The following is a 12,398-nucleotide window of genomic DNA, read 5'->3' on the forward strand; positions in this document are numbered from 1 at the left end:
TTATATTGTAATTAAAATTCAATACAGATCAAAACCATGAAGTTTATAACCTACTAGCTGATGTACCCGTGCTTCACTACGGAATTCTAGTGTACACGTTGTGAGCAAGATTGTATTAAATTGCATACCACTTAACATTATCCTAGAAATGCGACGGTGAAGTCACCAAACATCTTTTCCCATATGAAGACTGAGTTAGGGAATATTCACTGTAATGGTAGACACTCGCTCTCCACCTGCCTTTTTACATCGTCAGAAAGACTGTCTTAGTGGTTTTCCCAATTGAAATGAACATACATTACAATGACGTCAGTAGGAATGGCGCGATTAAAAGCAATGCTTTCGTATGAAATACTCAATCAAATGAAACACCACACATTTTCTCACTTTTAACGAACAGGACTGCACTGCCGATCTAACAGTCCAAAGTTCCAGAGCTGGAATGACCAAGCCGCAGACAGCCGTAATTCGTAAACACTCTTCGTCTATTTTCGGCGGGGAGAGGGTCAATAGTGGAGACTCCCAGGGCAAAAACTATGCCCTTTTACTAATCTGTTTCCTAGGAGTACCTGATGAGTCGGAAAATATCAATTCACTACACTGGCGGCAGAAAAATCTATCTGACTTGGAGGCAAATTTTTCCTCCAGGCCAGAGGAGAAACCCCCTCTTCATTGATAATTTGGAATAAAATGAATGTATAGTTTAATAAAAGTGAAGAGGAAGAAGCTTTTCTTAAGAAACGGCTCTTTTCAGGGGTGAATTTTGAGTTACTTAGTGAATTGTGGTGCTAACATTTGGAATAAGCCTAAGTTGTTGTTCTAGAACAGGTACTACTACTACTACTACTACTACTACTACTACTACTACTACTACTACTACTACTAAGTCAGCCTGTGCCGTAAGTATACACACTGTTCATTCGAAACAGCGCGTCAAAGTAGGGATCGAATAATGGGAATACTATGAAGAACCAGTGTGTTACGTATCAGCAGTATCAGAAAACGTATGAACCAGAGGGATGGGATGCTAAAGAAGAAAGTTTTCTAACCTTCCAGCTATTTCCCACCAATAATAAGTCAGGCTATTATACTCGATATGCAGCAGTAATCCCGTATGTCAGAGTTGAGAGCCAGCATAAGAGACAAATAACATCACAACAAACAATAGTCAATGTAATGTTATTGTTGATCAGTGTTATGCGCTTTCGATATTGTAGGTCTTCACATTTAGTTTTCTTCCGACTCTGAAATACCACTCATCATAGTCGGTATGGTAAAACTGAATAAAACATAAATGATCGGAAATTGTATTCTCTGTAACTTTTGTTATGTAGTACTTTTCGATAGGACCAAAAACACAGGTATTTAAAAATTAAATTTTAGGCGCCTTCCAATAAACTACAATTTCATCCTGGCTGAATAAAATTGTTTATAGCCTAGACTGTAGTTTCTTATTCCCCGACTCTATATACCGATTTTCATTAAATTCTATTAATCCATTTTCTCGTGGCTCGGTGTTGATGTGGACTTGGCAACAAAAATACAAATTTATGAATATCTGTGTTGTTATAACCGGTACGGTAAAAATGTATAAGACATAAACGGTCGGATATTTAATTCTATATAACTTTGTTTATGTAGTATTTATCGATACGACCACTAATAATATAAATATTTGAGAATGACATTTTAGGCCTTCCCCTAAACTACCATTTCACTCAGCGTGATTAAAATTATTTATAGCCTGTATTGTAGTGACTTATTCCCCGACTTTGCATAGCAATTTTTATTAAGATAGGACCACTAATGGCATAAATATTTGAAAGTTAAATTTTAGGCCTTCCCTTAAACTATCATTTCTATCAGCATGAATAAAATTATTTATGGCTTAGATTGTATATATTTCCCGACTTTGCATACCGATTTTAATTAAATTCTCTTCAGCCGTTTCCTAGTGACGCGTGTCATACATACAGACAGAAATTACGGAAAAGTAAAAAGTACATTTCCTTGTTACTGTGGACATGACCGATACAGAAATACAATTTTTTTTTCAAATTCTGAGCAATGTACAGACAAAACTCTTATTTTATATATATAGATGATCAACAGATCCACCAGCCAGAAGAATTTTTGTTTTTTTTCGACAAATGAAATCTGTTGACCGCGAATGTTTATGTTGTGGTTGTTCAAAGATGTTATTGCGTGGATCTGTTTTTGTTTGGCTTATCAATACAACAATTTAATCTTGCTATCAGCTTAGTTTAGAGTTTATTTCATTTCTCTGGTATATCATGTGTTTGCTGCACTTTCCAAACTATAATTATAGATCTTCTCATTACTCCTTTGTTACATGTGCTTTAGTCATCTTTTTCTCCTAATGGCTGAGCCATGTTCAAGGCCAAATGATTCTGATATCCTTGAATTTTCAGATGATTTAGACAGTAATAGTGACTCTTTTTCTCGAAGTGATTCCCATTATGTGGGAAGTGACTACTTTACTCCTGAAGATTTTCACACAGTCGCAGCTGCTTACCGTGTATCAGACCGTGAAGAATCTGACATCGATGACAGTCACGCGAACAGTGAATAACTTTGTGTCATACTTCATGAGTACCGGGCGAGTTGGCCATGCGAGTAGAGGCGCGCGGCTGTGAGCATGCATCTGGGAGATAGTGGGTTTGAATCCCACTGTTGCCAGCCCTGAAGATGGTTTTCCATCGTTTCCTATTTTCATACCAGGCAAATGCTGGGGCTGTACCTTAATTAAGGCCATGGCTATTATCTTCCAACTCCTAGGCCTTTCCTATCCCATCGTCGCCATAAAACCTATCTGTGTCAGTGTGACGTAAAGCCCCTAGCAAAAAAAAAAAAATCATGAGTGAATCGCAGCACACACGTCATACTGATATCGAATTATTCAGAATTAAATGTTCTTTCTTTCAGGTTTAAGAAGAAAGACGCGATGATGTCTGATCTTCATGTCATTGAAATCCATTATTTCTTTTTTTTTCAAAAGATATTTTCAAATTTTTTAAAATAAGTTTTTTGGTCTTACCAATAATAATATGTCCAAGGTATATTCATTTCTGAAATGCTCGTAATTTCCTATGTTAGTGTGATTTTTTTTATTTTAATCTATGTTAAACTGTTTACGTGTTGACTTGTAATTTGGTTGGAAAATCACAGAAATTAGTTTGAGCTGCTTCGAGCAAACCCCTGGATATAGGCCAAGTGCAAACGGGTTAAGCAATACGTGGTTGCCAGCCATTAAGGATTTACTTAGGTAGTTCCCCTCTCTGTCCCTTCACTATCGTTACTTCGTTTTGATGTTTTCCAAATCCGTACATTCCTCATCGCCAGATGTTTCATTCCAGGCTTGTGTCAATGTCATACTTTCATATGTGTGTACACCTCTTATGTGACTTCCTCTGACTGATTCTGATTGTGCTGTCAGCTTTTGCTTCGAATGCTAGCGCTGTTTGTTCTAATCGTGACTTCAAGATAGTGAAACTGTGATTATTTGAAGTTTTATTCTCCAGATACTTTTAAGGGCTCCATAAGTCCCATATTAAGAGTGTTTATATGTGCATTGATTTGATGATGATGTAGTGGGAAGGCAGGGATGAAATGGCTTCATAGACTAGTAAGATTAGTGTGGAGTGTTGGTAAGGTACCTTCAGATTGGACAAAAGCAGTAATTGCACCTATCTATAAGCAAGGGAACAGGAAGGATTGCAACAACTATCGAGGTATCTTATTGATTAGTATATGAGGCAAAGTATTCACTGGCATCTTGGAAGGGAGGGCGCAATCAGTCGTTGAGAGGAAGTTGGATGAAAACCCGTGTGGTTTCAGACCACAGAGAGGCTGTCAGGATCAGGTTTTGAGTATGCGCCAGGTAAATGAAAAATGCTACGAGAGGAATAGGCAGTTGTGTTTATGTTTCGTAGATCTAGATAAAGCATATGACAGGGTACCAAGGGAAAAGATGTTCACTATACTGGGGGACTATGGAATTAAAGGTAGATTATTAAAATCAATCAATTGGGCTTCAGTGAGAATTGATGGTAGAAGAGTTCTTGGTTCAGGGTACTTACAGGGGTTAGACAAGGCTGTCATCTTTCACCTTTGCTGTTCGTAGTTTACATGGATCATCTGCTGAAAGGTATAAAATGGCAGGGAGGGATTCAGTTAGGTGGAAATGTAGTAAGCAGTTTGGCCTATGCTGATGACTTTTAATGGGAATTGTTTTCTTATCATTTGCAAAAGCATGGTTGGATCAGAAGGTGTGAGGTTAATGTGGGGTTTGATCACAGTTTTATTGGAGTGAATGAATTTAGCAGTGACGATGTTCTCGTCTAAGTGAGTTACAACTAATCGTGCACCATTAATTAATCCCTGATTTGCGTTAAGATTTCTAATTAACATAATGATAGCATTTTTCTTTGAAAGCATTTTATGAGGTAGTAAACTGGACAGATTTAAGGAGGTTAGGAATTCCATGGGGTACAATTGGATGCCGTTATGCATCATTAGACCAAGCGCCAAAAGTTGTTTTGAGATATTCGTGTTAAAATTTAGGTGTATGTGTAAATTTGAGCAAAATTAAATTTGTTAAACATGGTATTCCTGGTGTTGTAGGATAATAGATTGTACCTTCTCACCAAATTTCAACATTTTTATACTCACAGTTCATAGATTTTCTTGAAAAAATGGTGCTTAGTCTACTGATGCAATTTAAGGTATTTCTCACGTGTGAATAATGCATCACAATGCTACACCAATAACCCCTTACTGTTGAGTATCTACTAAGTAAGATTTCAAAAGATATGTGGTCGCAGTCATGATTAAAACCTGAATCTCCTACTGCGAACCGCACCACAACTCCGGCACATTTTTCAAGTTTAAGATGGAGAAAGTTTAGAATGGGAGCTATTCCCTAAAGTCATAACTATAACCACTTTTTGATTTGATGAATTTCAAGTGATCTGAGTCAAATACAAATGGTAAGAAGTGAGCCATTGTAGTCTATACAATGCAGTGCATATTTCTTTATGGATTTTCCTTCACGATAGGCCTATTGTATCCTGAGAGTACAGTACTGACGTGATATATTCAAGCCTATGGGTAAGTTTTGTTCTGCTTTAGACACATTAGTTGCTAAGTAGAATGGCAGTCTCTCGTACCATTAGGGGCCGTTGACCCCTTTAAACAAGCATCGTCATCATTATCATCAAAATGGCAGTCCCTAAGGTATAAGGAGGCCAGTATATGTGGTTATGATTGCCTTATTCAAAGCAAAATAAAGCGATTCTACTGAAAGTATAGAATTTTAATTGCTTATCTCAGTTGAACAGAACAGGAACAGAAAATGTGATTAAAATATTTGATCCCATAAATTCATATAAAACACTGGACAGGTTCATTCAATCTCGAAATCAGGATCTCCATTGAATCATTCTATGCCGTCTACGATGACAGAATCTCCTTGAAGTTTCTGGTAAAATTGTTTAGCATCTGCAAGTATTAGGTGCATCAGCAATTTAAGGTCTCCAAGTTTGACTTCAGAGATAGGTTTTCCATTTGGCCACAAAGGTATTAATGCCTGATTAAAGGGAACTCTAGTTTCCTGTGGTCGTCCCAGTCTCGACTTATTTAGATTTACTTCCATATATTCACCATCAAATGTAGTTTTGACGTACATACTGAATGGCTGCGATTTCAAGAACTGGATTTCTTTTAGTTTTTGCCAGTTTATCTTCAAACAATGGACATCTCTTTCCCAATTCACGATCATTTTTTCAAGTTCTGCTGAACTGAAGAACGACGTGTCTTCCATCTGGCGAACAACAATGGGGTTTTTCCGCCTGCAGTTTCTCATTTCCTTTATGTAGTGCTCTGCAGAGCATAAACACTGATTAAATTTGAGGGCAGGCTAAATATCTTCAAAGTCACTCCATTCATTATTCTGATCTGGAATTCATTGATTTAGCACATATTACCTAGCATAACATGTTAAAACACTTTTACATTGAAGCCTTTGCAGCTTCTCCAAATAAATATATCCATACAGAAATATTACTTACATTGCAGACTACCGTATTAGTATTAGATACCGTACAACAATCTCATTTTGATACTAACCTTAGAAAGTTCTTCCAGAATGATGCTCCGACATAATAATTATAGAAAGCTACATTAGTAGCATTGTCCTCCTTAATTTCAGAAGTACTCGATACATCACTGAACTTCATCACTTGATAAACCACTCAGTGTACCACCATGTCAATAACTTAGCACTATCGAAAACGCGGGCTCCCTAGCTGTCATCCACGACGCAATGTGAGGAATGAGGCGCTTGGTCTAATGATGCAAAATGGAATGTCGCATAGAGTACTTGTGGAATTTACAGTCTAACTGATTCCCGCTATGTCACTTAGATGGTGGGGGAATTTATTATAAGTAGTTCAAGCTTTCCTCCACAAGATAGAGCTAAAATTGCAATTTTTGTCAAATGGTGCTTAGTCTATTGATGCATAACTCCATCCAATTGAACATTGTTTATTTCTTCATGTTGGACAGAATTAGAACTGAGGTAAACCTTTTCCTCTCTAGGTAACAAATAGGAAATAACTTATTCCGTAATTGTTGTACAGTCATAGTTTTTTGGATGCAATGTCACCGTTTAATAGAATTACAAAACATTTGTTCATTGATTTCTGTGGCATTGAATAGGGTGGTAATAATAGTATCTTAATTACAGTCGCTTAAGTGCGGCCAGTATCCAGTAATCGGGAGATCGTGGGTTCGAGCCCCACTGTCGGCAGCCCTGAAGATGGTTTTCCGTGGTTTCCCATTTTCACACCAGGCAAATGCTGGGGCTGTACCTTAATTAAGGCCACGGCCGCTTCCTTCCACTTCCTAGGCCTTTCCTATCCCATCGTCGCCATAAGACATATCTGTGTCGGTGCGACGTAAAGCAAGTAGCAAAAAAAAAATGTTTCAGAATTTTGATCGCTTCATTGTGGTGATCTGTTTGAACTTCTAAATCACCGTTACCCAATTTAAGTAACAATTCAGTGAAAACGGGATCATTGCCCTCATATTTTTAGTCAACTTGTGAATTCTAACGTGAGACCATAAGGACGGTTGTTTAACTGTATTTTCAACAATGGCTGTTCTCTTAAAACAATAATAATCATCACCACCCCCAACAAAAATCTCCACCAAACAGAATTATTTTGCCTCCTCAAGGGAGAATTATTATTCAGGATGTGTTTCAGAACCATTGAAATCTAATTCCAAATGATGAGGTTTGAGTCATGAAGAAATTGTGCATCCTTGGTGCGAATCGAATGGGTACAGGTAGTTTGAAAATCGAATGTGATGTGCTACCTACTGGTAGGAGATTGGTAGGAGCTTCTTTATATTTCTGAAGTCGAAGTTGTCTTTGTTTGTCACTTCTCGAATTTCTTCTTCTGCGATCTGTGACACGTTTCAATGGTGTGGAACACCCTCTGGTTGGAGGTTTTCCTCTCGGTCCGCCTGTTGCGCCCATTGGCATTGTGGAATGAATTGGCAGATCAGTGTTACTGAGGCTAGGAGGAATAAAAGTATATGGTACTTAATTGCTTTAAAAACAGATTGTAAATAGATGGCACCTTCTGCATTATTTAAACAATATAAATAACTGCAACCGACAGCTTTCGTGCATGTTAGCTAAACAGATTGTCAGCAGATGGCACCTTCTACATTCTTTATTCAAATAAGGTTTTCAAAACGAAGTGTTTGACTAAAAAGTTAGTTTTAAACAATTTGTTTATTTTTTATCATTAGTGGGGAATGTAGTCCTCAAAATGTTGTCTCAATAATGAATTTTGATAAAGTATTAAGGAAGATATGGCATACTGACAAAAAACCACATTTGTGAAATAATATATATGATTAGTCTATCAACTACACAACAGAGCTTTTGAACAACTCGGAGTCAAGTCACCTGGAGTACGTTCGAACATCTTTGAACGGACGAATGTGGCACTGATTTTCTTTCTCAGGAATATGAATCTTCTTTCCCTCTGCAATGGGACACGACTCTCAGTCAAGAAACTGATGCTGAATATTGTTGAAGCCATCTTCATGACTGAACATACTGCAGACAAAGTAGTATCCATTCCTCTGACTCAAATCATCCCTTCAGACATACCATTACAATTTATACGTCAGCAGGTCCCCGTTTGTTTGAATTTCACTATATACATCAAAAAGGCACAAGGGCAATCGCTTAGAGTTGTAGGACTCGATCTTCGGAAATGGTGCTTCTCCCATTGTCCACTGTACATGGGTTATTCAAGAGTCGAAAGGTAAACACACTATATATCTTAGCACCAAATGGAAGGAGAATTAATATAGTTTACGCAGAAGGTCTATAAGAAAAAATTAGTTTGTTCTATATATATTATTATCTTTTATATAGTTTTAATATAATTTGTACCATCCACCAACCTGGTATCTTAAGCATTAAAAGCAACAATATAATTAAAAATAAGATAATGTATTTCATGCAATTCACGTAAGTTGTAATTAAAATACAAGAAATATCTACACAAAATTTTTAAAAGTGCACTACTCTAAATAAGTTGTAATTAAAATACAAGACTTGTCAAGTAAATAAAATATTTAAAATGACATAAAAACAAACAAAAAATCACATAAATTAATCATCTCTTTTCTTCATAAAATTCTAATAATATCACCAAAAGCAGTGTGCGTCTACAATTGAAAATTTTTATTTTAGCGCCTTCTGTTTGAAAGTTCCTCATGTAGATGACATTTCTTGTATTTTAATTATTACATCTTCTTTAGAGCATATTGTGAGGAGATTAGGTATCAAGCCCGCAAAGAGGTTCTCAAAACATATGGCACTTTATTAATATAGATTAAATAACATTGTCGACAAGGCAGACATAGATCCTTAAATACAGCATATCATTGCACATGAACAGCGAGACTTGCACAGTATTGGCAGAATCTTACCGGCCAAAGTTCTGAGTTGAAGTACTGTACCGATACACTCGCACAAAGGGAGTGCAAAGCAGAATTTGACGAGAAAGGGCACCAAATGATGATGAGTAATAAACACTAAGTTAAGCGCCATGAAGATGGCAACTTTGCTGTGACAACAAGACTTCATACTCCAAGAAGACCTATAGTAGAGGTAATCAAATGCAATTTGTCTCACAAGAGAGCCAAATTCTTTCTCATTTGAATAGGGCACAACATGAAGCTCATGCTGCTGTCTCACTTGGAAGTTCTCTTAACACCGACACTTCCATGTGGTCAGAAGCCTATTTTGGTGATTGTCAGACTTGTTTACATAAAGATGATGTGGAGAATTACAGAAAACACATCACAAGATGGTTCTTTGAATTTGGCTTTTAATATCCAATCCACATTGCAGGTCAGCTCTTCGTCTTGAATACACATGTCAGATGACAGCAAAAGGAAGCAATTACTAATTTTTTCTGACAAGGATTCCAGATTTGTTCGACTTTTTTCCTCTGATGAGGTTGACATCACGAAGGGTATCCAGCCGTAAAAGGACTCATCTTACTTCATACCCGACCCTGTAGAGAAACGGGACAAGTGTTGGACATACAAACACACACTCTCTCTCTCTTGTTCAGTTCAGGAAGTTCACAATTTCAAAAACTCCCCAACATGCGCCTCACAGTACTTGCAGGGGTTCAGCACACTTCGTCATTCTCAAAAACGCGCACAAAAATTGTTCACAAACTCTACAACTGCAATTCTTAATGTCAGGATGAAAAATATCATTTTGTTTATTACAAATAAAATGGAGCTTCTACTTTTAGACATGTGCTTGTTGGTTGGAAAGAGAGCGAGGAAGAATGAGATTAAAATGAAGGTCATCCCAAAAAGTGTTCAAAATGCTCCAAAGAACCTGTATTTGCAGCTACATTCTTCTAAAATATGCTGTTTCTCTCTCTCTCTCTCTCTCTCTCTCTCTCTCTCTCTCTGATTCCCTTTTGGAATCAACATCTATATCATCTGATGGCCAAGCAGGCATCAATTTTTGGTAGTGAAACAAAGTCTCTCATAGTGCATTGGCACTGCCGGTGGCTTCAAGTAGCCTACGCAGTGGCCTCCACGGGTTGCACTAGCCAAGCGTCTTGGTAGGTGTGCTAGGTACAAACTGATGAGCCCAACCTAGCACTTGGGGGCGAGACGCTGGCAACCAGGAATGAGTTAGCTGGAAAAATTATAATGTCCAATAACGGACCATTTATATTGGTATTATAAATTTACTCATTTGGGACAAATATTTCAGATTCCCTGTGTGAATCAACATCTATATCATCTCTCTTCCTCAGTCAAATCGGAGCCTGAAGATGGTCGAGGGCCATCAAACCTGACAAACCACATTTCCAGAACACAGGCACTCTGGTGCATGTTAGTTAGCAATGGAGATGATGAGTCTTCTCAGAAGTTTTATTTTATAGTTTATCTTTTGCATCGAACCCCTTGACATGGCAATGCATTTGTCGATTTCAGTTTCCATCGTTTCCTTTCTTTGTAATGATTGTCCCAAGGATTCTTCATACACGGTCACTCTCACGATAGATGTTACAGTCCATGATGTTCTAACTTCTGATTGATAATATTTAGGTATTGATTTGTAATCATATTGGTATGTTTGATTGTTTTTATATATGTAGTTTGTAAATATATAATTTTCATTCTAAGTTGTGAAATTTCACTTAGAAAATTATCTTTCCTACTTGGATTGTGAAGCAGAAAAGAGATTGTAATTGACCTGCTGTATAGTTTATACCTAGCAGAATCACTTGGGTTGAATAAAGAATTGAAGTAGGAACAGAAAAGAGCCAAGTGCTGCTATCTTCCCCAATGAACTTGTTTCCATTCCCAGCCATCTTGTGTTCCAGTCTTTTGTCATTAGAATAAAAATGATAATTCATCATTGAGAACCCAGTAAGGTAGGGGAGTAAATTGGAGGATTGCAGCCTGAATGTACGTCATAAGTTCTAAGAAGCCGATGAAAGTAAAGCGCTCAAGAATTGTGACAATTCAGTGCGTTTTACCAGCTCAATTAAGTAATTTTTCAGTATGGAATTTTGGCACCTTTCAAACATCCTGTTCTGTTCTGCATTTGCCTCCTTGCTTGTTACACCTCTTTGGACTGATGGACTTACCTCTGTGATCATTTTAGGTTTTGACCTGTTGCAGCCTCAAGGATGATGAATATTTTATCTTCAAAGGGGACCGCACAAAAGAGGAGATCATCAATTTTGCCCTTCGCCTATCTGGACCTCCTGTCAAACCAATCATGAAGGCAGACAATATTGGCCATCTCATGGTTACCAATAGCCTCTGGTTTCTGTACGTTGGACCTCCAGTGGGACCTTACTGGGTGAGTTCATTTTAAAATGACTTTCTTTACACTAATAATGTTCATAGGGCCTGCTTTGCTGGCATGAACATATAGTGGATGAACGAACTTGGTGACATTATTTAGCAATTTAGCATCTTAAGGAGTTTCCATTAACTTGTTGCAACTCTTCTATTGAGATATTGGCTATTTCTCCTTTTGAGCAACACCCTTTAAGTGATAAGCATGGAGTGCAAGAAAGTGGCAGGCAGCTGCAAGCTGGCCCGAAGAAAGAGAATCTCTCACTATGTCCCAACTGAAATAATATAGAAATAATTCAAGTCTCGTTTACAGAGTTTGCTCTCTCCCTTGACTATGAGCAGAACTGGAATTTACACCTAACACATTGTACTTTGCATTTAAAAATCATTGCTATTAGCTGGAAGCAGGTGAATAGAGATGGCTGCTGCACATACTGTAACTTTGTTGTCTTTACTCACTTGTCGACTCAAGTGCCATGGCATTTACACTTAAAGGCTTGGCAATCCACAAAAAATTGAAGTTGTATTGCAAAACCATTTTTAGGTCTGTTATAAAGTTGCATGATATTTTCCTTTCTATTGACCCTTTCTGATTCAAAGTACGTAGAATCTCCTTGATCTGTGAATGATCTGTCTGTGTTGCATGTGGTGTGTGTGTAACGGAGAGTGGAGAAGAGAATAAGAATTAGTTCAGGTGGTAGAGGTTGAGGTTCTGTGCTGATAGGAACTTGAAGCGAGTTAAGGATGGTTCAGTATCGTCTCCTGCTTGAAGCCTTCAATTATATCTGTCAGTTGCCTCAAGAGTATGAATGAGCCGGGCTGAGTGGCTCCGACGGAAGAGGTGCTGGCCTTCTGACCCCAACTTGCAGGCTCAATCCTGGCTCAGTCCAGCGGTATTTGAAGGTGCTCAAAAATGACAGCCTCTTGTCAGTAGATTTACACCGGCA

At 37.8% G+C, this 12,398-nt stretch overlaps 1 protein-coding gene across 4 annotated transcripts in view; it reads left to right on the plus strand.

The window, feature by feature from the left end:
* The window catches only part of Tmx3 (Thioredoxin-related transmembrane protein 3), a 527,179-nt gene that overhangs the window by 272,604 nt on the left and 242,177 nt on the right, over positions 1 to 12,398 (plus strand). For 3 of the 4 annotated variants that reach the window (XM_067136163.2, XM_067136162.2, XM_067136164.2), the window contains one exon: positions 11,269 to 11,452. In XM_067136163.2, the coding sequence (XP_066992264.1) occupies positions 11,269 to 11,452 (184 nt within the window). Of the gene's footprint in view, positions 1 to 11,251; positions 11,453 to 12,398 lie in introns of all 4 variants that reach the window. The other variant, XM_067136165.2, reaches the window with a different exon arrangement.

The sequence above is a fragment of the Anabrus simplex genome, chromosome 1 (genome assembly GCF_040414725.1).
Source record: "Anabrus simplex isolate iqAnaSimp1 chromosome 1, ASM4041472v1, whole genome shotgun sequence".
Classification (NCBI taxonomy): Eukaryota; Metazoa; Arthropoda; class Insecta; order Orthoptera; family Tettigoniidae; genus Anabrus; species Anabrus simplex.